At 56.0% G+C, this 27,921-nt stretch overlaps 1 protein-coding gene across 9 annotated transcripts in view; it reads right to left on the bottom strand.

The window, feature by feature from the left end:
• The window catches only part of OSGIN1 (oxidative stress induced growth inhibitor 1), a 36,146-nt gene extending 8,484 nt beyond the window's left edge, over positions 1-27,662 (bottom strand). Inside the window, exons 1-6 of one of the 9 annotated variants that reach the window (XM_063797867.1) lie at positions 27,488-27,597; positions 10,785-11,263; positions 9,796-9,866; positions 9,396-9,499; positions 4,437-4,545; positions 70-168 (exon numbers count right to left, since the gene is read on the bottom strand). In XM_063797867.1, coding sequence (XP_063653937.1) covers positions 70-168; positions 4,437-4,545; positions 9,396-9,499; positions 9,796-9,866; positions 10,785-10,858 — 457 coding nt within the window. In that variant the 5' untranslated portion in view covers positions 10,859-11,263; positions 27,488-27,597. Of the gene's footprint in view, positions 1-69; positions 169-1,666; positions 1,806-4,436; positions 4,546-9,395; positions 9,500-9,795; positions 9,867-10,784; positions 11,264-27,487 lie in introns of those variants that run through there. The other 8 variants (XM_063797866.1, XM_063797869.1, XM_016930256.4 and 5 more) reach the window with 8 other exon arrangements.
• Between the last annotated feature and the right edge of the window lie 259 nt (positions 27,663-27,921).

The raw sequence follows: 27,921 nt of genomic DNA, 5'->3' as shown, positions 1-27,921 counted from the left end.
TGCCCTCAGACCTGGGGGGTACCCGGAAGGCTCAGCGGAGCCCCTCCCCGGCTGGGGCCTGACACTCACCCACAATGATGACTGGGAGGGGCTCTGAGCTGCTGGCGCCGAGGTGGTCCTTTCTGGAGGAGCTCATGGCTGGTGGGGGGCTTGGGGCTGGCAGTGGACCTGGAGTGGGGGAGAGGGGAAGGAAGAGTCCATTCGGGTGAGGCCTGGGTGTCCACACAGCCACTTCACCTCCCAGGTAGGGTGGCCTCCTGTGGCCCTCAGGGTCTGGTCCGGGGTCCCCATGAGACATATCTGACGGGACTCCCTTCTTGCTCTCACACAGCCTCTGCTCCAAACAGGCCGTTTGCCCCACCCCTCCCCAGTCATGCAGAATGTGCCCTCCCCTCCTCGGTCCTGGTTGCCCCAGGCAGCCACCGTCCCTCCGAGCCTCACTCTACTCTCCCATCTCACTGGGGCAGTAACAGTCCCCGAAACTCATTATCTGTCTTCCCGAGAGGCCATTCCTGCCCAACCCAGGAACCAGCCCTGCCAGACCCTTCTGTGGGCCACAGTCCTCGAGTCCCAGTGTGGCCTGGTGGACTCATCATCCAGCCCTGGCAAGTTGCTTCCTATCCCATTCCTGGGCCTCTCTGGGTCTCAGTTTCCTCATCTGTAAAATGGAAGCAATGAGTCCCTACCTCCTAGGGTGGTTGAGGGACACAGTAGGATCACAGACGGGAAGCACCTGCCTGGAGTGAATCTGCCACGGGGAAAGGGCCAGCGCTGTGGCCTGCCCCAGGAGCTGGGATGGACTTGGGGAAATGGAAGCAGTGGCCAGGTTTGGGGACGTGCTGGTGAACCTGCCATCTCTGGGGCAGCCGCGCCCTCTGCTGGCCCCAGGCCCAAATCGCTCAAAGGGACCCAAGTGCTGGTCCTAGAGCTGTCGGTTCCCAGAGGAGCATCAGACCTACCTTCTTCCCCACACCAGCTAGCAGCGGACACCAGCCTCACCCGAGGGCCACATGCTGCCATCCTGAGGGCCACAAGGCAACACCTTTGTGGGCACAGGGATGGTGAGCATTTGGCACTTACTGTGTACCGGGTATTTGACATGCTTTTTCTCATATCCGCCTCACGCTGACCCTGTGCAGCCCTGGCCATATTAATGTCCCATTTCACAGATGTGTAAACGGGGCTCAGAGAGGTCGCACAAGCTTCTCAGTGTCACACAGCTGGCTTTGAAACCCAGGGCTCACTGGTGCCAAGGCCCTGCCAGTGCCACCACCCACACCACTCGGCCTGTCCCTCGAGATCCAGGGCCCATCCAGGCGTCACACTCAAGTGGGCGCGCACAGGGCTCGGACCACCCGGAGTGGCCAGGGGTGGGGGCCCAGGGTCACCTGCCTCCAGAATTCTTCCAGAGAAAGTGGGAATCTGGATTTCTATGTGAATGATCTGAGTTGAAGAAGTGGGCAATGAATGAACGCACAGTTTTGGAAGATGCTTAAAAGGCCAACCAAACACAGCTGAGACCGGTGTGTGGCCTCTGATGTGTGCAGGGTGACAGAAACACCATCGTCCACCTCCAGGCAGGTCCCGAGGAGATGGATGAGAAACTGCCACACAGATGGGCCACTGAGAGGACCTATGTGTCGCCCCCACAGTGACAACAACTGACCTTCTCAGAGCACTCTACAGTTTGCAAGGAGGTAGCATCTAAGCAGTAGCGTCCAGCCCGCTCAGCAGCCTTGAGAGGTGAGCTCTGTCACTTCTGTCTTGCAGGTGAGGAGAAGGAGGCTCCGAGGGTGAGGATGTGCCTAGCGGGGAAGGGGTCTGTCAGGGACCCCTGTGTCAGTGCTCTCTGCTCCCTTGAGCATAGCCTTTCTTGCCTCCACTGGCGTGGGGGCCAGGGACAGCCTCCGTGTCCTGTCTAGGCAAGCTCGTGTGCCCAGCACCGCAGACCTCCTCCTCCCTTTCCAGAGAGAAGGAAGGTGACATGCTGCAGTCACCAGGGACCACATGGCCTCTTCATGCTCAGCTCCCTACAAGACCCCAGGCTGCCTGCCTTGAGGGGGAGATTTCAGGGTGACGCTGCCACCAATTATAATAGTAGTAGTAGTTACAAGAACAACAAAGACAGCATGTGGCTGACATTTCCATACTTCTGTGGAGTGGGCTGGGTGCCAGGCATGATCTCAACACTTAATACACGTTAACAAATTGAATCCTTATTTAATCGGGTTGTTGTAAGTACTCTGAGGGCCAGAGCGTTTCTCACGGCCCTTTATAGTTTGCAAGGTGGTTGAACCAGCTCTTGCAGGCTGGGCTGGATCAGAGCCCAGGCTGCCCTGCTCCAGAGCCTTCTCTGTGCCCCAAGTGCTGTGAGAGGTCCTGCTGAGACCCCTCTGCCGGGTGGAACGTGCAGTGTCCGTTCCAGGGTCCCCCACTTCTCTGTCGCAGCGCTACTGGCAGGCGGGGAGGCAGAGGGACAGCTGATGACCTGGTGTTCTGGCTGGGAAGGGATCATTTCTCATTGACCCTGGGTGCTGGGTATACCCAGAGGCCTTGGAGAACAGGACTACGGGTCCCAGAGCGCTTTCTCTGGCTTGCTCCTGGTACCCTCGAATGGCTCCGGGCCCCTCAGTCCTCATCATGGTCCCCGGGAACAGCAGCCACTGGGGAGCATGTGACCTCCCGGTAAAGGGCTTCCCCGCACCACCTCCTTTGATCCTCCTAGCAACCCACTTTGCAGATGAGGAGATTAAGGCTAGGAGAGGTGAAGCCATGCCCTGAGGCTACAGAGCCGGTGGGCGATGGAACTGATATTTGATCCCCGTGGGCTGACACCCCCAGGCACCCCAGCCCCTTCACCAAACGAGTGAGCCAACCTGCTCCATCTGCCCCAGTGCGCCCACCCTGGGCCATGCCCTGCCCCTCCTTTGTTCTTTCAGATTTTCCCACCACCCCAAGAAAGGCATTTGCAGGAGCCCCTGCTGGCCAATGAGGAATCAGAACTGGCTGCCCCTTCCCACCCTTTGCAGGCAGCAGAGGACACTGGTTTACCACCAGGGCTTTGGGGCTCCAAGTCCAGGGCTCCCTCCTGGGACTGTCCTCAGGCACTTGAACAGAAGCTTCTGGATGCCACATACATGAGGTCACCACCCAGGGGCTGGACCTGAGAAGTCACTTCCTGTTCAGAGTGACACAGGACGCCCCAAAGTCCGAAGCAGCTTGACGCTGTCACTCATAACCTCGGACAAATATGCTGCCAACTTACAAAAGAGAGTTCAAAAGTTTCATTTCAATTCCTTTTGTGCTTTTTAGTTTTACGGAGTTGGAAGAATCAATTTTTAATGTTATCTTTTTAAGTCCCTTTAATTGAAGATGGCAGATGTTGATGGAAAGAAGTTAACATTAAAAATTGATGTTCCAAATTTCACAAAGGCAAACAGGATAAAAGAAATGAAAACAGTTGCACCTCCGACTGACGTTTCTTTCAAGTGTGCGGCATTTGTACTTCTGAGGTTGTTAAAGCTGCAAACTGCTCTGAGACTCTGGGACACCTGTATGCCTGCGTTTCTTTGGCACCTCTAGTGGCCATTTACTCATTTGCCTTTGAAGACACCCCAGGAGGTGGGTGTTCTTATCCCCATTGTGCAGAGGAAGAAAAGCTGGTCAAGAGGAGTGGGCGTCTTGCCCCAGGTCACCTAGGAGGGGCCAAGACCACGGCCATGTGACAAATCTTAGTTCTGCCAAGTCCCCTCCAGTAAAACAGCTGATTACAGGGAGACCAAGAAAGTGACACGAAGCCCTGGGGGGGGCTAAAGTGTGAGGGGGTGGTCTGTCCACGCAAGCGGCACTTGCCATTTATCACAGATGAGGCCTCACCCCAGTGCCGCACACCTGGAGCCCAGGGTCTCCCGCAGCTCCCCAGCCTCCCAGGGGCCGCCCTCCCAACCCGCTGCACTCTTGAGCCTCCTGAGAGAAGCTAAGTCGCTGGGACCTCCAGGGATGGGGGCTGTTCATGGGCACCCAAGGGCTCTGTCCCTCCTGAGCAGGAGAAGCAGAAACCCAGAAGGCACCCAGCCTGGCTGCCGACCCAGTGGCCTTGGAACAGCTGGGCAGTAAGCCCGGGCTGGCCACACCCCTTTCCTGCTAGGAGCGGCGGTCACATGGCCCAGGGTACGCTGGGACTGTGGCCGCTTCAGCTGCTTGGCTGAGGGTACCAGGCACCTGGACAGGGACACAGCTGAGGATCTGGGAGGAACCTGGGGTAGGGCAGAACCCTGCCGGGCTCCAGAGAACCCAGGCGAGGGCCTTCACTCAGGACCACCCGGGATCCCTGCCTGGCGCCAGGGCTCTGCAGACCCTCCGGTCCAGCTGGGCTTGCCACTGGTGCCTGGGATGTGCCTGATTCCCTGCCCCGGAATCTGGCCCCGGACACTCACCTGACAGGCAGTGGTGCAGGAGCCCGGTGAGCCCGGCCAAGTTGTGCACTAGGAGGGTCAGGGGAACACGGATCACAGAGTCCCCCGCGAAATCGGGACACCCATTACCCTGTGGGGATCCAAGAGGCTCTGAGAGGCCAGAGGGAAGTGAGGGTATTTCACGGGGAGGGAGGAGGCGGCGCAGGCAGTGGGCGGGGCCACGAAAATCACTTTCATAAGCGTGAGTCAGCAGGGGCCCGTGATGAATGAACTTGCACACTGGGCGGGTGTCACGCTGCCTGCCTCATGGCCAGCCTTAAAGGGCCCCTGCTGGGCGGCCTGCCAGGGGGCCTAGGGTGGCGCTCCCTCCCAGCCACCTCCCCCTAGCCAGACCCCCATCCCTGCAGCTCAGTCTCTGGAGGAGGAACCAGTGACCTCTGAATGAGCCAGCCTGGCCTTTGCCATAAGCAAAGAGGAGATGGCTTTGTCCCGCACACAGTTAAAATAACAGTCCCTTTAAGTGGCGAAACCCCGTCCAGTTCCCGCATTCCACCTGGATTTCACTGCACCCTCCAATCCCCGAAAGCCCTCTGGCACCAGCCTGCCTGGGCTGCGAATCCAGCTTTGCCATTTCCCAGCTGCAGGGCTCTGGCAAGCTGCCTTAGGGCCCGCACCTCAGTTTCCTCATCTGAAAACTGGGGCCAAGTCACAGATTTGTCTCTACCAGAGTGGCCGTGAGGGTTTAAATGACATCCTTCTTGGCTGCCATGCTTAGAACTTGAAGCCTGCTCCCAGGCTCTTCTCTCCTGTTTTGTGTGGGTAGCACTGCACACCCCACACCTTGCTGTTTCTTAATTATTATTATTTTGAGAAGGAGTTTCGCTCTTGTTTCCCAGGCTGGGGTGCAATGGCGCGATCTCGGTTCACTGCAACCTACGCCTCCCGGGCTCAAGTGATTCCCCTGCCTCAGCCTCCTGAGTAGCTGAGATTACAGGCATGTGCCACCACGCCCGGCTAATTTTGTATTTTTGGTAGAGATAGGGTTTCACCATGTTGGCAAGGCTGGTCTCGAACTCCCGACCTCAGATGATCCACCCGCCTCAGCCTTCCAAAGTGCTGGGATTACAGGCGTGAGATGCCACACCTGGCCTATTTCTGAATTATTTTATTGTCTCTCTTCCCAAACCAGAATATGAGCTCTGTGTGGGCAGGGAAGTGTATTCGTGACTGCTCTACACAGTGTCTAGAATAGCGCTTAGCACACAAAGGCACTCAACATCGGTTAAACAGAAGGGAGGCAGGGAGGGAGGGAAGCAGGGAGGGAAGGAGGGAGGAAGGCAGGGAGGGAGGGAAGGAGGGAGGGAAGGAGGGAGGAAGGCAGGGAGGGAAGGAGGGAGGGAAGGAAGGAGGTAGGGAGGGAAGGAGGGAGGCAGGGAGGGAGGGAAGGAGGGAGGGAGGGAAGGAGGGAGGCAGGGAGGGAGGGAAGGAGGGAGGCAGGGAGGGAGGGAAGGAGGGAGGCAGGGAGGCAGGGAGGGAGGGAAGGAGGGAAGGAGGGAGGCAGGGAGGGAGGGAAGGAAGGAGGGAGGAAGGCAGGGAGGGAGGGAAGTAGGGAGGGAGGGAGGAAGGGAGGATGGAGGGAAGGAGGGAGGAAGGGAGGAGGGAGGGAAGGAGGGTGGAAGGCAGGGAGGGAAGGAGGGAGGGAGGGAAGGAGGAAGGGACGGAGGGAAGGAGGAAAGGAGGAGGGAGGGAAGGAGGAAGGGAGGAGGGAGGGAAGGAGGAAGGGAGGAAGGAGGGAAGGAGGGAGGGAGGGAAACGGGGAGGAAGGCAGGGAGGGAGGGAAGGAGGGAGGAAGGCAGGGAGGGAAGGAGGGAGGGGGAGGGAGGCAGGGAGGGAGGGAAGGAGGGAGGGAGGGAAGGAGGAAGGGAAGAGGGAGGGAAAGAGGGAGGACGGGAAAGAGGGAGGAAGGCAGGGAGGGAGGGAAGGAGGGATGGAAGGAGGGAGGAAGGCAGGAAGGGAAGGAGGGAGGGAGGGAAGGAGGGAGGAAGGCAGGGAGGGAGGGAGGAAGCTGCCGCGGTGCACACATGACCTCAGTGTCCATTCGCTGTTGTTTTCAGTGTTGATGTTGTTGTCGCCCGCCCTCGTCCTCCTGCCTGCCACTCTCGAGGGGCGGGGGATGGGGGTGCACCTTTGAGTGCAAACTTTAAGAGGGAACCAAAACTGGTAAACAAAATAATATTTTGAGGCAATTAAAAAAAATCTAAATGAATGCAAAAAAGCCAGGATAAACCCAGACAGGTTCCAGAGCAGTGCCTTGGGGCTGACGCAAAGAGGAGAACCAGGACTTCCGATGCTGTCTGTGTTTATAATAAAAGTTTGATATTTTTTCCATTCTGGATTTTTTTCATGAATTTTGGTGTGTAAGAACACTGCATGGACACAGTATGTATTCTAGTGATGGGAGTGCTTTGCTGCCCCTAAAATTTTGTGCCTGAGGTGATGCCTCCCCCTCCTCACCCTCGTCCTGGCCCTGGTGGCCACAGCCCTGCCCTGGAGTCACACACAGCCTGGAAGCCACAGCCCAGGGCCCCGGAGCATCTGCTGGCGGGGGCTGGGGCTGGGGCTGGGGCTGGGTCGTGGTAGAAAACAACTCTGATGAGGTGAGAGTAGCAGGAACCTACAGAGGGCGAGAGAGAGAGAGAGAGAGAGAGAGAGAGAGAGAGAATGAGGATGTGTGTGCATGTGTATGTGTGCACATGTGCTCGTGTGCATGTGTGTGTACGTGTGTGCCAGTATGTATGTTCATGTGTGCACATATGCTCATGTGTGCATGTGTGTACGTGTGCCAGTATGTATGTGCATGTGTGCACATGTGCTCATGTGTGCATGTGTGTACGTGTGCCAGTATGTATGTGCATGTGTGCACATGTGCTCATGTGTGCGTGTGTGTACGTGTGCCAGTATGTATGTGCATGTGTGCACATGTGCTCATGTGTGCGTGTGTGTACGTGTGCCAGTATGTATGTGCATGTGTGCACATGTGCTCATGTGTGCATGTGTGTGTATGTGTGCCAGTATGTATGTGCATGTGTGCACGTGTTCATGTGTGCATGTGTGTACGTGTGCCAGTATGTATGTGCATGTGTGCACATGTGCTCATGTGTGCATGTGTGTACGTGTGCCAGTATGTATGTGCATGTGTGCATATGTGCTCATGTGTGCATTGTGTGTACGTGTGCCAGTATGTGTGTGCATGTGTGCACATGTGCTCATGTGTGCATGTGTGTGTACGTGTGCCAGTATGTGTGTGCATGTGTGCACATGTGCTCATGTGTGCATGTGTGTGTACGTGTGCCAGTATGTATGTGCATGTGTGCACATGTGCTCATGTGTGCGTGTGTGTACGTGTGCCAGTATGTATGTGCATGTGTGCACATGTGCTCATGTGTGCATGTGTGTGTACGTGTGCCAGTATGTATGTGCATGTGTGCACGTGCTCGTGTGCATGTGTGTACGTGTGTGCCAGTATGTATGTGCATGTGTGCGCGTGTTCATGTGTGCATGTGTGTACGTGTGCCAGTATGTGTGTGCATGTGTGCACATGTGCTCATGTGTGCATGTGTGTACGTGTGCCAGTATGTATGTGCATGTGTGCATATGTGCTCATGTGTGCATTGTGTGTACGTGTGCCAGTATGTGTGTGCATGTGTGCACATGTGCTCATGTGTGCATTGTGTGTACGTGTGCCAGTATGTGTGCATGTGTGCACATGTGCTCGTGTGCATGTGTGTGTATGTGTGCCAGTATGTATGTGCATGTGTGCACGTGCTCATGTGTGCATGTGTGTATGTGTGTGCCAGTATGTGCATGTGTGCGCGTGTTCATGTGTGCATGTGTGTACGTGTGCCAGTATGTATGTGCATGTGTGCACATGTGCTCATGTGTGCATGTGTGTACGTGTGCCAGTATGTATGTGCATGTGTGCATATGTGCTCATGTGTGCATTGTGTGTACGTGTGCCAGTATGTGTGTGCATGTGTGCACATGTGCTCATGTGTGTACGTGTGCCAGAATGAATGTGTATGTGTGCACATGTGCTCATGTGTGCATGTGTGTGTACGTGTGCCAGTATGTGCATGTGTGCAGATGTGCTCATGTGTGCATGTGTGTGTATGTGTGTGCCAGTATGTATGTGCATGTGTGCACATGTGTGCATGTCTGTGTGTACATATCTGCCAGTGCTGGCAGTAAGGGAGGGCCTGATAGCTGGGGGTAAGGGTTTAGGGGGCAGAATGAGAAGCTGGGGTGAAAAAGGCTTAGGGAAGAGGTTAGGCACAGTTGGGGCCATGTGCGCAGAGAGCCTGGAGGGCTGGGGAGGGAGCCGGGACTGAGCTGGGTCTCTCCTTCCCCTCCTCTGCTTCCCTGGGTGACCTGTGCTCAGGGCCCTGTGATCAGAAGACCCCGGAGTTTGGTTTAATGCTCTGCTGCCACTGCCTTAAAATGGTTAATTTTGACACGAATATCCTGAATTTCTATTTAGTACTAGGCCCCCCAAATCACGTGATGCGTCCAGCCTGGGGCTGCACCCTGCATGAGGCTGGGTAGGTGGGAGCTGTCTGTGGGTTCAGCCCTGGCAGGCTGGGTAGGCTTTGACGAGGCATGGCCCCCTCAGTCTCAGTTTTACCCAGGGGAAATGGGCCCTCGTATTCCTTTCCTCCCGGGGCCCTCAGTAGCAGTGCCCCACATGGTGGAGGGGCAGCAGGAAGCCCCTTGCTCTGAGCCTCAGCTCCAGGCCAGTGTGTAGCCCCACCTCAGGTGTGCTGTGTGACCTGGGGGGGGAAGCCTCCCTCTCTGGGCTTCTGTTCCAGCTGTGGCCTTGTGACCAACACTCTGACGCTCTGAATGTGCAGCTCCAACACACCAGGACCTAGACAGGGGTTTTGAACATGAGGGCAGGGAGGGATGCAGCTGCCGCTGACGTACCTCTTGTCTGCACTGCATATTTCCCCGGCAGCAGCCTCTCGGTCTCCACTTCCCCATCCCACGCTGCCTGGTCTGCAGCTTCCCAGTGGTTTCGAATGTGTAAACTGAGGCAGAGAGAGACATGCACCCAGGATCAGAGACCCCCCCACCCTGGAGTGCTCAACTCCTTAAGGCTGGGGCTTGAGAAGGCCCGAGGCTGGGGGTCTTGGGGGTCTGGACGGGAGACCCAGGAAGGAGGTGGGCTTCCCCGGACCCTGTCTCTTCTCCCGGGCTTGGCCTGGCCTTCCTCCAAACCTGCCCTGCCCCTGCTGACCCTGACCTTGTTCTAGAATTTGAAGATTTGCTGATATGGGGAACTGTGGGGCGAGACGTGGACTTTCCTCCCTGCCATCTTGTTTACCTGTTAGGTGATTATTGGAAACAGAATTGCTGAGTTGCTCCTCGAAAGCTTGACTAAGACAAAGACCGATACTGTTAAAGGCAGGCAAAAGGGCGATGGTTAGAGGGGCTGCAGAGAGGGGAGGAGCCAAATGGGTCTTTGCAGGCTGACTTGAGGGGGCTGGCTGTCTTGGGTGCCAGTGGGTGCCCTGGTTCCCCTGGACCTGCCTTGTGCTCTTTAAGGCCATGAGTTCAAGTGGCTATTGAGAGCTTGCGACGTGATCTTCCAAATTCAGGCGTGCTCACAAAAGGGTTTCCAGAGGCAGCAAAAGAAAACAGAGGTTCCAGGGAAATTTGAATTTCAGATACATAAGAAACAAACTTTTAGTGTATCTTCAATATTGCACATGACATACTTACACTAAAAGTTTATTTCTTGTTTATCTGAAATTCAAATTTCCCTGGCAGCCTGTATTTTGTCAACTGTAGTTGTAAATGTAAAATACATGCCAGAATTCAAAGAATTAGTACCAAAAAGGTAAAATATCTCATTCATAATTTTAATATGGATTACATGTTGCAATGAAAATAAGGAAAATATCTGACATACTGGGATAGATAGAATATATTATTAAAATTAGGCCGGGTATGGTAGCTCACGCCTGTAATCCCAGCACTGTGGAAGGCTGAGGCGGGCAGATCACCTGAGGTCAGGAGTTTGAGACCAGCCTGGCCAATATGGTGAAACTCCGTCTCTACTAAAAATATAAAAATTGGCCGGGCATGGTGGCGGTCACCTGTAATCCCAGCTACTCAGGAGTCTGAGGCAGGAGAATTGCTTGAACCCAGGAAGCGGAGGCTGCAGTGAGCTAAGATTGAGTCACTGCACTTCAGCCTGGGCGACAGAGCGAGACTCCATCTTAAAAAAAAAAAAGAATCTATTATTAAAATTAATTTCACCCATCTCTTTTTTATTTTAACTTTGCTACTGGGACATTGGAGGACACACACGTGGCTCTCGTCGGGTCTTTGTTGGACACTGCTGGTGTGGACTTCGGCACTGTTGCTAACAGGAGCTGGGACATTCCAGGGTTTCTCACTGAAAGCCTCACTCTGTCCCAGGAACCCCCAGGCCTGGGTAAGCCAAGACAGTTGGTCACCCTGCAGTGCTGCAAGTGCCCAGGCAGGCAGTGTGGTCAGTAGAGGTGCTTTCCTTCTGAGCCTCGGTCTCCCCATCTGTGTACTGCTCCTGACAACGTGGAGTGTTGGGGTGGTGGCAGCTGATCCATGCAGGCTGAAGGAAGGGGCCTGGCACTGGGGAGGAGCTCACACACAGCAGCCCCTGGTGCTGGATGGCAGGCCCCCTCCCCAGGCCTCCCTCGGCCCCCCTGCAGGCTGTCTGGGAGCTGAGAAGCCAGGGGAGAAGCAGGTAGGGGTGGCCTCAGGTTGCATCCCTGGTGTTCTTGGTATCAAAATGGATCCCTGGGCCCCTGTTGGAAAACCACCATCACTCTCTGCCTAAGAAATCCCAGAGCTATTCGAAGGGGCCTCTTGACTCCTCCTCATCCCTTCCCGCCTCTGTTTCTTGCCTCCCTCTTCCTCAACCAGTGGCTCCCACAGCTCTGCCATTGCTGGGCACCTGCAGGCATTGGGCACTGTGAACAGAGGGCTCTTAAGCACAGCTGACGCTCAGAGAGGCCGATCTCAAGCCTGAGGCCACACAGTGTGAGTGGCAGAGCTGAGGCTCGAACCCAGCTGCAGAGTTGGGCACCTCCAGGAAAAGACATACAGCAAAGCAAGGAAGGAAGCCTCCTTCTTGCCTCAGGTGCAAAGGCACGGGTCCAGAAACACGGCCGTGTTCACCACGCCCCAGCCTGCAGGTCCTGAAGGGCCTGCCCATGTCCACGGCCACCCACACTGTAGGTGGATTTCTTGGACCCGTGCTTTAGACCTGCACACCAGTCCAGCGAGGAGGGCACGGTGCTATTATTTTCCCCACGCTACAGGTGAGGAAACGGAGGCCCTGAGTGTAAGGTGTGGCCCAAGTCATGGTCAATGGCAGAGCTGGGGCTATCAGTCCGTCCTGCCCGGAGCTGTGGCATGAAGAGATCAGGCCATTCCAGCTCATGAAACAACTAATATTTGTTTGGTGCCACAAGGTTTACAGAGCCCGTTCACCCACACTGTTTCATCGATTCTCCCAGAACACAGAGGAGGGCAGATATTTACAATACCGATTTTAGTTTACAGACGAAGAAAGCCGGAGGAGCCTTCCCAAGGTCATAGGAAATGAAGTGGGGTAAAGGGATTCAGACTTCAGTCTGTCTGGAGGCAAAGCCACTGAGGGCATGGGTGTGAGCTGTCAGTGCCCTGCTCAGGGGAGAGAGCATCACCCAGCTCCAGGGGGTGGGGGTGCAGGGTCACTATTGCCCCCTGGGGAAGATGGTGTCACAGCTGGGGAGCCAGGGCCCAGGGACGGGGTAGAGGGAGGTGAGGAGTCATAGAAGGAGGGTGGGAAAGGGTGGCCGCACAGGGGTGAGGCTGGGGAGGCTCCCGTGTCTTCAGGCAGCCACATCCTGTCTTCCCTGATTCCTCCCTCTTTTTTCTAAAACCCAAGGGAGAATCTCGGCGGGAGAGGGAATGTGCCTGCCGCAGAGTTCGAGTGGTCAGGAGGTCCGGCCCAGCTGTGTAAAAGCCCTCCACTTTGGCGTCAGACAAGCTGGGACTGGGCTCCGTCATTTTCGGCTGTGTGACTCCGGGCCTGTGGCTGAACCTCTCAGCGCTTCCATTTCTGTGTGTGAGACGGGGATAGCGGCACTTGTCTGCTGGCGGAGCCTCTGTCTCCGCTGCACATTGTGATCAGCTGGGGAGATTTTAAAATACACTGACACCCAGGCCCCGGCCCAGAGAGGTCTGACATCCCTGGGCTGGGGTGTGGCTGCACATGGGGAGTTTTGTCCCCGGCGATGGCCTGGGCTGAGAGCCTCTGTCCCTGCGGCTGTTGGAGGATGAGCCAAGATGCAACCTAGAAATTGTCCGGCCTGTGGAGGTGCCACATACATCACAACCCCACTCCACCTGGCAGCCCATCTGTTTTGTAAAATACATTCATTGCCCCGTTGAAGGAACAGCCACAGGTTCTAAAGGAAAAGTTCATCTTCAGAGGTGCCAGGCCAGCAGGATGGCAGGGGCCTGCTGATGACCCTGGTTGGGGTGGGGGGTGGCTCATGGGAAGCCCAAAGGGCCTCTGAATCGGCCACCTGGAAGAGAGAACCCCGTCGGCACCTTGCTCATTCACCGCGTGCAGGATTAGCCCTTTCCCTGACTCAGTTCCCATAACACTGACTTTGAACTCAATGGACTTTGAATTTGGCGTTTCCCCTTGGCCGTTTCATGTCTTTCATCCTAAGCGTGGCCATACTCTGAGCCCCAAATTACAGTCTTTTTTTTTTTTTTTTTCTTTAGTAGAGATGAGGTTTCACCATGTTGGCCAGGCTGGTCTGGAACTCCTGACCTCAAGTGCTCCACCCACCTCAGCCTCCCAAAGTTTTGGGATTACAGGTGTGAGCCACCACGCCGGGCCCAAATTACAATCTTAAAGGAAAAAGTTTCAGGGGAAAAACACCCAGTCGAGAAATGGTTACAATAGACAAGGAGGCATCAACTGCAGCATTAATACTAATACTAATAGTGAAAAAACTGGGAGCAACTTCCGTGTCCAACTATGAGAACCATTCAGCAAACACAGGCAAATGCCCAGAGAGGAATATCATGCAGCCTTAAGAAAAGGAGTTAGAGAACCAGGCGGCAGATTGGCAACAAGACAAGCAGATGACGAGACCGGGCTGATGCTGCGTCTGATGTGTAGGCCGCTGGGCAGGAGCTGGAAAGGGATCAGGAAGAAAGAAAGAAGCCAGACTGATTGCTAGGGCCAAGAAATTTTATGTGAGTTTTTAAAATTCTAATTTCCATTATATTTGTGTAATGAACAATAATCCTAAGGAAAGGCAGTTCGGTGGGACAAGGACCTTCTGTGTTTTGCTGAGTTCACTCGGTGAATCACAGATGCCTAGCACAGGGCCCAGGGCATAACGGTAGCTCCATAAACATTAACTGAATGAAGGAATGAATCCCGTTGCTTTCAGACTTTGCTGATAGACTCTTTTTTGTTTTTTGAGATGGAGTCTCGCTCTGTCACCCAGGCTGGAATGCAGTGGTGCAATCTCTGCTCACTGCAACCTCTGCCTCCCAGGTTCAAGCGATTCTCCTGCCTCAACCTCCCAAGTAGCTGGGATTACAGGCATGCCCCACCATGCCAGGCTAATTTTTGTATTTTTAGTACAGATGGGGTTTCACAATGTTGGCCAGCTGGTCTCGAACTCCTGACCTCAGGTGATCTGCCCGCCTCGGCCTCCCAAAGTGCTGGGATTACAGGCGTGAGCCACTGCGCCTGGCCAACTCTTAAAACATTTTTCAGCAGGCGTGGATCCTCTTGGCTTTATACTGTATGCATATGGATTGACACGCCTTTCATACACTTACTTTTTATTTTTTTGAGACAGTCTTGCTGTGTCACCCAGGCTGGAGTGCAGTGGTGCACTGAAACCTCTGCCTCCTGAGTTCAAGCTATTCTTGTGCCTTAGCCTCTTGAGTAGCTGGGATTACAGGCTTGTGTCACCATGCCCGGCTCAGTTTTGTATTTTTAGTAGAGTTTCACCATGTTCTTCACGCTGGTGGTCTCAAACTCCTGGACTCCAGTGATTCGCTTGCCTCAGCCTCCCAAAGTGCTGGGATTACAGACTGTCAGTATGTTTACATGTGAGCCTGTCAATATGTTTACATGTTTGATAATAATTTTGAATTGGCCAAAGGTGAAGACAGAGCCCTGTGGTTCACCATTAGAGATGCTGTCTCCAGTGGAAACAGCTCTGTTCCTGGAAGACGGCTGAGTGGAAAGGGTCCTGTCCATGCAGTCAGGAACTCTGGGTTGCGTCTAAGCTCTGGAACTTCCTAGCTGGGTGTTCTTGGGCAAGTTGCTTCTCTTCTCTGAGCCTCAATCTCCTCATCTATATAATAGGAATAGTAATACCTGTTCCCCAAGGTGGCTTGCTGCCTGACACATCCTAGCTCCTCTGTAAACGGTGGGTACCCCACACCTCTGTCCGCCAAACCCTGGGCCTTTCCCTTTGTGTGTTAATCATCCAGCTCTCTGCAGCCAGTCACTTTCCTGTCATGCAGCCTGCATTTCCCAACAACTGCCCTCCAGGGCAGTCATTCTCCAAGTGTGGGTCCCTGGAGCAGCAGCAGCAGGAGCACCAGCAGCACCTGGAAACGCATCAGAAATGCAGATTCTCAGGCTCACCCGAGACCCAGTAGATCAGAAGTTCTGGGTGTGGTGTGGGCCCGGCCATCTGCGCTTTCACGCGCCTTCTGGGTGGTCCTGATGCTTGCTTGGGTTTGAGAGCCGCTACTCTAGGCTAGGATGAGAAACTCCACCAGGGGCTTCTCTGCCTACACCCTCCTTGGGACCAGTCCATAGGCACAGCAAGAATGACAGGCATGTGGCCTGGCTCTCCTGGGGAATCCAGGGTAGACCCTCTGGGTGACAGCTTCTCCATTCCTACAGGATCCTAACCCCCAAACATGTGCTAGAATTCTGCCTGGAAGGGCTGTCAGTCCCCACGGCTGGGGTTCTTGCACATGCCTTCCTCATTCCGCAGAAAACTGGAGCCCCACCTGCGTGTCCCTGCCCCTAAGGGCCCTGCTGGTTTCCTGTGACCCAGCAGTGACAGTGGCCCTAAGGGCGAGTGCCCAGGTCCCCTGCATACCAGGAGGTCACTTTGCAGCATGAGGAGGTCTGCAGACTCCAGTCCCTTGCCCAGGCTTCCATTCCTTCCTAACAAGCGTGTGACCATTCCAGCACGAGTCCCTTGCCCTCGACAGAGAGGTCGTTGTCCCTCTGGAGGGGGAAGGACCATCACTTTCCTTTTTTTCTTTTTCCCACAGCTGCTTTAAACCAAACCAAACCAAACCAAACAAACCCTGTGTACTGCTCTTATCAGACTCCACAAACATTCTAGGCCTTGACTTCTGGCATAGGTAGGGTCAGTGACATAACTGACAGTCATGTGAGCCATGCCCCTCCCCAGACGCAGGGCCAGCCCAGCCTGCGAGCACTCTGCACCTTTCTTTTTTGTTGTTGTTGTTGAGATGGAGTCTTGCTCTGTCGCCCAGGCTGCAGTACAATGGCACAATCTTGCCTCACTGCAACCTCTGCATCCCGGGTTCAAGTGATTCTCCTCTCTCAGCCTCCCAAGTAGCGGGGATTGCAGGCGCCACGCCCGGCTAATTTTTTTATTTTTAGTAGACACGGGGTTTCACCATGTTGGCCAGGCTGGTCTCGAACTCCTGACCTTGTGATCCACCCACCTCAGCCTCCCAAAATGCTGGGATTAAAGGCATGAGCTGCCATGCCTGGTCCACTCTGCACCTTTCTCTACAGAGGAGCCATAGTGCCGGGCCTCCTGGCATTCTGGGGAGTTTTCTGGCCTTTGGGCTCCTGTCACTAGGCAAAGCAGGATTCCAGAGTCCTGTCCTTTTCTACCAAGGATCTGATACCTCCAGAATCTGATATACTACAAATTAGACCTGCCCTGCTCTACTGAACATCCGGCAGGGGTTCCTGCTGTCCCCAGGCCCACCCCAGACTGATGGCCCAGCACTGACAGGCCCCTGCACGGACTGACCTGTAAGGACCTCCCCACCCGGTTTCTCTTCTCTGTCCTTCCAGGGCGTGGGCTCGCCCGTGGCCGCCTCCCCGCAACTGCACTGCGCGGCTCTGCCTGGAGGCCCCTTCTTTGCTTTACCTTGGTCTGGGCAACCCTCTCTAGATTTGTCTCTAGTTTTCCACTGTCCAGAGAAGCGGCGGGAATGGAGCTTGCATCTCCGCGGCCTTGCTGTGGGTGGGGCTTGTACCAGGAACTTAGTAAGTGCACTCCTGGCTAGGAGGTTCTGAGGCTCCTGCTCTGAAAACCAGACCAGACGAGCCAAAAAGTGATTCCAGGCTGGGCGCGGTGGGTCACACCTGTAGTCCCAGCACCTTGAGAGGCTAAGGCAGGTGGATCCCTTGAGATCAGGAGTTGGGAGACCAGCCTGGCCAACATGGTGAAACCCCATCTCTACTAAAAATACAAAAAATTAGCCCAGTATGGCGGTGTGCGCCTGTGGTCCCAGCTGCTTGGCAGGCTAAGGCAGGAGAATAGTTTGAACTCAGAAGGCAGAGATCATACCACTGCACTCCAGGCTGGGTGAGACCCAGTCTTGGAAAAAAAAAAAAAAAAGGCATTCCGGCTGGGTGCGGTGGCTCACGCCTGTAATCCCAGCATTTTGGGAGGCTGAGGCGGGTGGATCATGACGTCAGGAGTTCGAGAGACCAGGCTGACCAACATGGTGAAACCCATCTCTACTAAACATACAAAATTAGCTGGGCATGGTGGCGTGTGCCTGTAATCCCAGCTACTTGGGAGGCTGAGGCAGGAGAATCGCTTGATCCTGGGAGGTGGAGGCTGCAGTGAGCCGACATCGTGCCATTGCACTCCAGCCTGGGCAACAGAGTGAGACTGCCTCTCAAAAAAAAAAAAAAAAAAAAAAGAAGGCATTCCTGCCGGTGTCCCCCGTGTCATGTTGCCCAGGCTGGTATCAAACTCCTGGGCTCAAGTGATCATCCCACTTTGGCCTCCCGTGCTGGGATTACAAGCGTGAGCCACCGGGCCCGGCTCAGCAGTCAACCCCTTTTCTGACTTCCGTCCCATACATCAGTTGTGCCTGTTCTCGATGTTGGCATAGATGGAACCACGCAGGATGTTCTCTCTTGTGCCTGGCTTCTGTGGCTCGACATCGCGTCTCTGCTGGGTCACCACACCGATGTGCAGACCAGCGGTTCCCCCTTCTCACTGCTGAACCGGTCCCTTGCCTGAACACCTGCAGCTCTGTTTCCCGGCAATGGAGGCTGGCTGTCACCAGCTTGCTGCCGGGCCGTTCCCGTGGGAGTCTTTGTGTGCCATCTGTTTTCATTTGGGCATTTGGGTGAAGACTGAGAAGCGGCACTTCTAGGCCACAGGGAAGGTGAGGGTGATGTGTATTAGAAACTGCACCCACTTTTCCAGAGGGCTGCCCCCACTGCACTGGGGTTTCCACAGCAGCCTTTCAGCATCCTGCCCCCTGCTCCCTGCTACCAAGCGGGCTTTCTACCTGCAAAGCAGGCCACGCCCCTCCCTTGCTTACAGCGCTTTGATGACTGCCCGGCCTTCAGAGGAAAAGTTTAGACTCAGCTGAGCCACAGACCTCCTATCCCCCAGCCCTGCGGGTCTCCTCAGCTGGACCTCTGACTCGTTCCCACCTTGGACCTCATGTTCCAGGCGTACTGAAAGCCCACTGTCCTCCGAGGACACGCCATTTCTGTCCTTCTGCACAAAATGTCTTTTCTGCCTGGAGCACAAGTCCCTCCCTCGCCCTCCTGGGGAGAGCCTCCTTGTCTTCTAAGATCTCTAAAGCATCTTCTCACCCTGCTAACTCCTCCGAGTTCCTGACCGGTATCCTCTGGCCACCTCCACCTGCCTCCTCGAAGCCACCTTGGTTTGGGCTGTCTGAGCACACTGGGTTTGTGTTGTCGCTGAGGATGCTGTACAGTCAGGGCAGGGATGGTGACTTTTTCCTCCCCAGCTGTGTCCCCAGAGCCCAGCAGGACAAGGAGGCCTCAGTAAACATGCAGTCAATCCGTGAAACTGAGTGTGGGTAGGCGCAGGCTGAGGGATGAGTTCCACGCTGAAGGGGGCAGCAGCGTGAATCTCTGCAGATGCCTGTTCCTGTGAACATCACCCAGGACAAGACGGGGAGTACGCCCAGCCTCCTGGAAGCCTTCCTTGGCGCCCCTCAGTTTTGTTTGTTTGTTTTTTTTTTTTGAGACGGAGTCTGGCTCTGTGCCCAGGCTGGAGTACAGTGGTGCGATCTTGGCTCACTGCAAGCTCCGCCTCCCAGGTTCACGCCATTCTCCTGCCTCCACCTCCCAAGTAGCTGGGACTACAGGCGCCCGCCACCACGCCCGGCTAATTTTTTTGTATTTTTAGTAGAGATGGGGTTTCACCATGTTAGCCAGGATGGTCTCAATCTCCTGACCTCGTGATCTGCCCTCCTCAGCCTCCCAAAGTGCTGGGATTACAGGCGTGAGCCACCGCGCCCGGCTTGTGACCCTCAGTTTTTTGACCCCTTTGTGCTTTTTGTCCCCATAGATTAGTTTTGCCTGTTCTGAGCTTGACATAAATGGAATCACACAGAGTGTCCTCTCTTGTGTCCGGTTTGTTTTGATGTTGTGTCTCTGAGATTCAGCCACACTCCCGCTTTGAGAGGCAAATTCCTCTGCCTTGACATGTGGCATCTTCCTTAGCCTGGACGTCACTGTTTCTCTCCCTAGACTTCTCTTCCAACTTCCTGTTTCCTTCCTCTGCCGGGGTGGGGCTTGGTCTGTAAGTTCCTGGTTTCTGAGTAGACAAGGCCTCTTCTTCTTGTTCTCGGCAAGTTATCCTTGACATTCAGGACATTTCGGTTTGAATATCCTTGAAATACACGGGCTGCGGTACTGCCCCGGCACCTCACGGAGGATTCCTGGGCAGGTCGCCCAGGGCCCCCATATCTGGTGCCCTCTTTGCAAACACCTGGCCTTTCATTCACTGCAAACCCTGGTCCACGCACGCCACCTAGATCCACGAGGAGGAGGCCCGGCCCCTCCTCCATGCCTGCTGGGGTGATAACACAGCCAGCCACTTTGTATTTGTCAGAGGAGGGGAGTATTACAGTTTAGTCTACACGCAGCAGCGAATTCTGAAAGTGGGGTGCCACGCCAGCAGCACCTGGGGATTTTGAAATCCAAGTTCGTGGGCACCCTTCATCCTCCCGACTCACAGAATCAGAAACACTGGTCTGACTCTGGGGCGCAGCAATCGTTTTTCTTTTCTTCGAGACGGAGTTTTGCTCTTGTTGCCCAGGCTGGAGTGCAATGGCACAATCTCAGCTCACCGCAACCTCCATCTCCTGGGTTCAAGTGATTCTCCTGCCTCAGCCTCCCAAGTAGCTGGGATTACAGGCATGCACGACCACGCCCAGCTAATTTTGTACTTTTAGTAGAGATGGGGTTTCTCCCTGTTGGTCAAGCTGGTCTCGAACTCCCGACCTCAGGTGATCCGCCCGCCTCGGCCTCCCAAAGTGCTGGGATTACAGGCCTGAGCCACCGTGCCCGGCTGCAATCATGTTCTTAACCTCCCCCCTACCCAGGGGTTCTGATGTATGCTCAAGTGTGAGAGCTTCTGACTCCTGGCCTAGGAATGTGTCAGAGATGAATCAATCAAAATGGAGCATCGCTTTCTTTGAGTAGATGTTATCACTATTCCAAAAAATTAAAAAGAGGTTCTAGTACGTGGGGCTGACGTGGTCTATTACATAAGCCGGGCACCAGAGCCTCCTTGATGGATCATCCAGCTACCAGGTGGTCGCCTGGCTCAGTGCTGGCATGCAGGTCTGCCTCACGCAGAGGAACACGGTGACTGCAGGTGTCATGTCTCCCTGAGAGCAGGTGTGGGCAGGCTGATCATTTTCTACTGGCTTCCCCCATCCATTTTCCACCTCCTCTGTCCTGCTCTGAGCTCCAGGAGGCTGAGCCCCACGCTGTGCACCCTTACACGCTTTGGCCAGCTGGCTTCTGGTTGCTTTTGATCAATGGGTGGCTGTGACAGAGTCCAGAGGGCGAGAGGAGCGGGTGGTCAGGACAGTGCTGTGTTGGCAAATGTTTAACAACCAGTCTTGGGGCCGGGCGTGGTGGCTCACGCCTGTAATCCCAGCACTCTGGGAGGCTGAGGTGGGCGGATCACGAGGTCAGGAGTTTGAGACCAGCCTGGTCAACATGGTGAAACCCTGTCTCTGCTAACAATACAAAAATTAGCCAGGTGTGGTGGCAGGCACCTGTAATCCCAGCTACTCAGGAGGCTGAGGCAGGAGAATCACTTGAATGTCAGAGGTGGAGGTTGCAGTGAGCCGAGATCATGCCATTGCACTCCAGCCTGGGTGACAGAGCGAGACTCCATGTCAAGAAAAAACAACCACCACCAACCACCAGCCTTGGGGGGCACTGTGGAAAGCCCTGTTTTGCAGTCCACCAATATCTGTGGCATGAACACTCCCACCATGATCAATTTCACGTTACCAGTGTAATACTTCTGAACAGTGGAGTTGGAAAGAGATGTGCGGCTTTGCACTCTGCAGCACTACTGCTCCCTGGAACACACTTTGGGAACCATGGTTAGCAGCTGGCATAAATGCCGACTGTCACCCTTAAAGGCCTAGAGACCAGGGACTTAAGGAGTTAGGGATAGTGGTTGGGGCTCAGAGGACTAGGAGGCCATGGGACACCAGCATCTCCATCTTCTGGTTCTGGCTACCCACTGTAATCACCTGATACCATCTCCAGAGATGATAATCCTGGATTTTTTAAATTCTCAAATGATTGCATTGTGTAGGCTGGGGAGAACCACTGCCTTAGAGCTAGGATCAGTGGGAGAGGCAAGAGGATGATGATCTTTCTATATTGCAATCTTGGGTCACATTAATAAGGGCATAGGCTACAGAATGTGGGAGGTGATGGTCCTGCTTGATTTGTCATTGATCAATGAAACCACATTCTGAGCCCCACAGCTTAATGGAAACACCAAGTTGGAAAATGTTCAGAAAAGAGAAACCAGTAAAATGAGGAGACTCAAAACTTGGTCTTGAGGGGTTCAAACTAGGCCTGTCCTGTGCAGAACTCCACAGATAGCGGCCATTCTGGGAAGCATGGGAGCCAGTTCAGGGCATGCCATCTGCCACACCGACCCTAAGCTCTGTCAGTTGAGGGCTCACCTTTGAAGCCACTCTGGTGTTTCTGTCTTCCCACTGAGGAGCAGGAGGGATTTCCTGAGGGTGGAAATGGCAGATGCTGGGTGGGGAGAGCCCAAGATGAGGGGGACCTAGGGGCAGGGCAACAAGGATTCACTTGGGTGACGACGACGATCAATGATTCTCCAGGGTCATGCGGGAAGACCAGCTAATCTCAGGCACGATCCGATGAGCTCATGAATATTTAAGAAGGAGGATGGAAAGGAGAAGGTCAGATGACAGCATCGGCCATGCTGGTAGCTGTGCCCAAGAACGCACACCCTGTGCCGGAGGTCAGGTCTGCCAAAGCTGGGACCGCGCTGTCCTCATTCTCTGTTTCATCCCTGGCCCAGACGGCACTCAGCGCATGCTCAGTACAGTTGCATTCAATGAATGAGTGAGCAGGAAGGCGAGACGGGGTCCCGATGCGGGGGGAAGATGGGCCACCAGGGCTGGCCTTCGTGAAGAGGGGGCTTTTCCACTGAGGCTCGAGGAGTGGGTGGGGAGCCAGCCACGGGAAGAGCACTCCAGGCGGAAAGAAGAGCACAGGCAGAGGCCTGGGGGCTGGCAGTGCCCTGTGGGTCTGAGGTCAGCAGTAGGACCCGAGGGTGTGGAGCTCTGGGGGTGAAGATGGCAATAGCGGAGAGGGGGACAGAGGGTTGACCCCACAGGGCCGAGAGGCAGTGGAGTCAGGAACCAGCCTCAGGGGCTGCTTCCCGGCTGTGTGGCCCGGGCCAGTGACTTAACCAATCTGGGCCTCAGTTTCCTCAGGGCAAAATGGAGAGGAAAACAGCAGCCATCTCCCGTGACTGAGAATGACGGGTGGCGCTGGGAATGGTGCCTGGCACACAGTAACCTCTGCAGCAATGGTCACTGCCATTGTTATTATTATTGTTATTAGCAGCGGAGGAGCTGGGGAGACAGAGCTGGGTCTGGATGCTGGGTCAGCCTGCCTGGGTTCGGGGTCTTTTCCCCTGATTAGGAAGAGTCTGCAGCTGGCAGAGGTCCAGGGTTTCTGGGTGCTGCCCAGGCCCTTAATTGGGAGCTGTGTCTCTGACACTTCCACGTCCTGGAAGGAGGGCTCAGCGGGCCTGCCCGTCCCTGCAGGCTGGGTGCCCTGGCAGGCATGCTGCCTCCTGCTCTGGGTGGCAAGGAGCAGGCAAGCAGGCGGAGTGATGATGGGGCTGGGAGTCTTGCTGGGCTGCGAGGGCAATGGGGCTGTGTCCCAGGCGCTTAGGGACACGGTGTCCCTCTGTGTAAGCCACTCAGCTCTGGGAGGGCCGGGTGGGCTGGGTCCCACCTGGGTGGGTGGGTGAGGCCCTGCCTGCAGGCTCAGCAGAAGAAAGGGGCTTCTGGGTGAAGGGTGAACCCAGGGCAGGACGTGCCCAGCCGCCTCCTCTCCCTGGGAACTCGCACTGCTCCCTGCCCGGGCGCCAAAGCTGGCGCTGCCCACGCCTCCTTCCTTCCCACTCCAGCCCCGCTCTCTTGCTTCAGTGGCTGAGGCTGAACCCTGAGTCAACCTTGCCCCCTCTTTCATTCACATCCCAATCCCTTCGTGAACCCACCAGCTCCACCTGCAAATAAATTTGGATTCTGACCCCTGGGCCCCTCCCTGTGACCCTGGGTTGCTGCAAAGCCTCCCAGCTGAACGGTGCCCCCAACACACCCTCCACACAGCGGCCGGGACACCCACACCAGAACAAAGCCCTCTGCTGACCACCCCGGATATCGACAAGTCACCGCTGAGCTGGGTCCCTTGTCCCCGTCTCCATCTCCCTGGGCTCCTCCCTGCTTCTGATTGACTCTTACCCCAGGACCTTTGTACTGGCTGTTCCCTGTGCCTGGAACACTGTTCCCTCAGACGCCCACACGACGCTGCCTCAGTGAGTTCAGGTCTGTGCTCCAGCGTCTTCTCAGCCAGGCCAGCGCTCCCTGCATGAAACCGGAACTCCCTCCCGCTCATGCAGCTGCATTTTTCTACACAGTCTCATTGGCGCTTTAGGTGCTACACACTTCCTTGTTCATTTGTTTGTCTGAGTCCCCACCTTGGGATGCAGGTTCCCAGAGGGCAGGGTGTCCTCTGCTCTCTTCCCTGGTGTATCTCAACTGCCTGGCACATAGTAAGTACTCCCGACATACCCTTGCCTGAATTGGGCCGACATGCATTCTTTAAGCAAGAGATGAACAGGGCCACGGTCTCCTCCCTCTGGGACTGGCCTTTCTGTCCCTGGAGACACAACATCAGAAGGGTCAGCCCTTGCAGGACCCTTTAAGCCCCTGACTCCCCAGGAGTGGCCGCTGGCTTTCCCTTTGCAGGAGCCACAACGAGCCCTGGACTGAGGGCCAGCAGGCCAGAGCTGGCTTCTTTCTGGCCAGGGAATTGGCGCAGGACACCTATTACTTGCTCATCCGGCACGGGGCTAACTCTTGGGGGGCAAATGCCAAGACCCGTCAGACGGCGCTCACAGGCAGAGGAGGGGAGCAAGCAGGAGGCAAATGCCACACCCATGGCGCACGCTGCTGGGCAGGCTGAGATGCTGCCCCCCAAGCCAGTCTAGGGGGCTTAGAGACTTTCTGCAGGAGTAAGATTAGGGACCAAAGACCTTAGCCAGGAAAGCTGGGCCCAGAGAAGCCCCGCAGCGGGGATGGAAGCCGAGGCCGAGACAGGAGGGGACAGGGCTCTGTGGGGTTCAGCGCCAAGGCTGAGCTTTGAGGTGTGTGGGGCAGAGACGGAGGCTGCTGTTGCCCCGAGGGGGGCTGGGGCTGGGAGGAAGAGCAGGGCAGGAGCAGGCTCTCGTGGGGGTTGCAGAAAGGCCACCATCGGCTGCTGGGAGAAGGGCCTGTTGCTGCAAAGGTTGGGCCAGAGGCTAGGGTGGTGGCGAGGGTGCAGACAATCAGATGGATTTGCGAGCTTAGTTCAAAAGCCAGAATCTGGGCTTCAGGATTCTCATCCATAAATAAGGGGGCCGGTCTGGGTTCTCTCCAAGAGACTTTACGTCTTGAAGATCTGGGTGTTTATTCTTCCAACCCCCTCCGCTCCCGAAGGAACATGAAGTGGCGTGGGAGTGGGGAGTGTGTCATCCACTGTCGGTAAGAGCAGGAAGCTTACCCAAGTGAACAACCACAACAGAAACCCTGCATGGCTCCAAGTCGCTGCTGAGACGCCGTCGCATCTGGGGGCAGAGGAGACGGGATGTTGAGGACCAAATGGTGGCTTCCCAGTGACGTGTCCGGAATCTGTAAATGCGGCCTTGATTGGAAAAGGGTTCTTTACAGAAGTCATTCAGTTAGGGATCTTCCAATGAGATCATCCTGGATTTAGGGTGGGCCCCATATCCCACGACAAGTGTCCTTATATGCAAGAGGGAGATCCGAGGACCCAGGGAAGAAGGCCACAAGACCACAGAGGCAGCGGTTAGAACCAAGGGACGCCTGGAGCCCCCTGAGGTTGGAGGAGTCAATGAAGATCCTTCCCTGGAAGCTCCAGAGGGCGGGGTTCCTGCTGATGCCTTGAATTTTGACTTCTGCTCCAGATGATGAGAGGGTACATTTCTGTTGCTTTAAGCCACTTAGTTTGTGGTCACTGGTGATGTCAGGTACAGGAAACTCATTCAGGAGGAATTGCAGGGGGATTAAACCCCGACAAAAGGATTGATGAGGAGTCCGTGGAGGATCATCTTTCCTTCAAGTTTCAGGTCTGGGCTCCAGCACAGCTGCGGGCCCTGTAGGGGTGGGGGAGGCGCATCGAGGAGACAAGGGGCATGCGCAGGGCAGGGGCTGGGGGGGTCGCTCGGCGCCTCTTTCCTCCCCAAGCTGGGCACCTGCTGCTGCCCTGGTGGAACATTCTGGGCCTCGTGTTTGCCGGAGGCGAAGTCTCACAAAATGAAGGGAACAAGGGGGGCAGTGTGGCTGTACTTGATCTCATCTGCCCTTGGCTGTGAACTTGGAGCCCCAGAAGCCTTTGCTGTCAACCTTGGAGATGTTTAAAATGGGAAAGAGATGGCACGGGAGGAGAGTGACACCATGCTCACGCAGGGCGAGCGTGCGCCAAGGCCATGCTGCTCCTACAGAAGGCGCAGGAAACGGTGGCCCAAGTGCAGAGGCTCCGGCACACAGTGGAGCGTGGGGACCGTTTCTGGAGCACTCATCGCCCCCCACCCCACCGGCAGAGCTCAGCATCTTTCCTGTGTTACACCATGGGGCGTCTCAGCCTCCTCATGAGGGAGCTGCCGTTCTAGGCATTTTACAGATGAGGAAACTGAGGCAAAACAGCCTTCCCAAGGTCATCCTGCCAGGAAGTGGCGGGGGTGGGGTCAGAGCGGCTGAGCCTCCTGAGGTGAGGTCGGAGCAGCTGAGGCCCCAGGAGCCTCCACCTAACAGGCTCCGTGGCCTTTGTGTGTGCAAGGGACCAGGTGTCTCTCCAGGGAGTGGGCCTGTCCAACTTCAAACCTGGCTGGACCTACCACGCCGATAAGTCCCAGCACGTGTTCCCACACTCAGAGCTCAGGGTTCCCCAGTGCCTGCCACCGTAGGAAGGACCAGGACACGTTTGGGGGTTACTCCTGGGCAAAGACTCCAAAACCAAGTGTGAGTCTGGAGTGCCGGGAGCCAGGGCTGAGGGGTGGAGGAGCAGGGCTGGAGCACTCCGACGGGGATGGGAGTGCACTGAGGCCCTGGACACCCGATCTGCTGCCTCTGCTGGTGGAGCTGGGATCACAGGGCTGGGTGGGGCCCCTGACCAGGGACTCCACTTGTGGTCTGGGGTTGGGAACTGGGTTTCAGTGTTGTCCAAAGCTTTCCAGGTGGTTCTCATGGGCAGCCATGGGTTGTAGCAGAACAGTCTGGAGAGATCTGGGTTCAAACCGCAGTCCCGCCTTTCCTTGTGGGATCCTGGAGGCCATTCTTGCTCAGCCCTGAATGGAGCTCGCTGGACAGAGAAGGGGATGGTCTTGAACACTTGAGAACCAAAAGCCCAGTGAGGCTGCAGCATCTGCCGTTCTGTGGTGGGACAGGCTGGGGGTGGCCATGGGCGTCCTTGGAGGGCCTGTAGTTTATTCTCTGAGTCACACACTGTGGGGCACACAGAGTCCCCTGGGCAAGCTCGTTCACAGATGAGACTCAGGGTCAGAAAACCTAATGCTAGGCCTCTGCCGGGGACCCAAGCCTTCCCCCAGGTGAGTGGCACCCACACCTGGGTGAGAATGACAGGATGTAGATGCAAAGAGGCACGCTGGGGAGACCTGCTCCTGCTGTCCGCTCTCCCCCATCCACCAGGATGAAGGGGCCAGGCCCCAGCATGGCAGTGGGTGGGGAATCAACGAGGGGCTGGTGACCAGAGGACAGCGCCCAAGCCTGGCTGAGATAGGCATGAGTGGCGGTCGGTTCCGGGGCCTGATGACTATGGGCGATGTGTATCGAGCGCGGTCTGCACGTGGGGTGAGTGCCAGGGCCTCCCGTGGAGGGGCTCACTTCACCTGCCAGGACCCCTGCGAGGAAGGGACCCGAGGAGCCATTTTACTGCCAGGGAGATGGCAGCTCACAGGTGATGGCACTGTCCCAAGATCACACGACAGGCAAGCAACAGCACCAGGTTCCCACCCAGGCCACCTGCACCCCAGAGTCCACAAGCTGAGCCTCCTGCCTCCAGGGCCACCGCCCGGGAGCCCCTCCTCCTGCCTGGCCCTACCAGGCCCCCCAGCACACCTCACCCCTTCCTGGAGCAGCCCCTGCCCCTCCCTGCTCCAGGCCCTCCTTACCTGACAACGAAGGGGCCGGGTGCGGCAGAGGTGACAGAAGTGACCAGTTTGGCCGGGGAGGAGTGGACACATTGGGGTTGGCCCTCCCCCAGGGGATGCCCCCCCGACGTGGCAACAGGGGAGCTGGGGGACAAGAGGCCAGGCTGGGCCGTTTGTCGCATCACAAAGTCCTGCCCTGGGCTTGCTGGGGTGCCCGGTCAGTGGTGGGCAGCCTCAGGGTGGCTCTGCCTGAGGGCCCAGCCGGCCCCACTCCCGTCCTCTGCTGCAGCTCCTCCGGAGCAACTGCAGCCTCGGTGGTAGCACCTGGAAAAGGGGCACATCTTGCCAAGGTGTGCCCAAGGGGCAGGTTGGGTTGCTGTGATGATGGGTACACAGGGCCCTGCACACAGTAGGTGCTCAGTAAACAACTGCTGAAGGACGTGCCTTTCCCACGG

This window comes from Pan troglodytes, chromosome 18 (assembly GCF_028858775.2).
Source record: "Pan troglodytes isolate AG18354 chromosome 18, NHGRI_mPanTro3-v2.0_pri, whole genome shotgun sequence".
NCBI lineage: Eukaryota > Metazoa > Chordata > Mammalia > Primates > Hominidae > Pan > Pan troglodytes.
The sequence above is the reverse complement of the archived record's forward strand: the minus strand, read 5'-3'. Positions and strand labels throughout refer to the sequence as shown.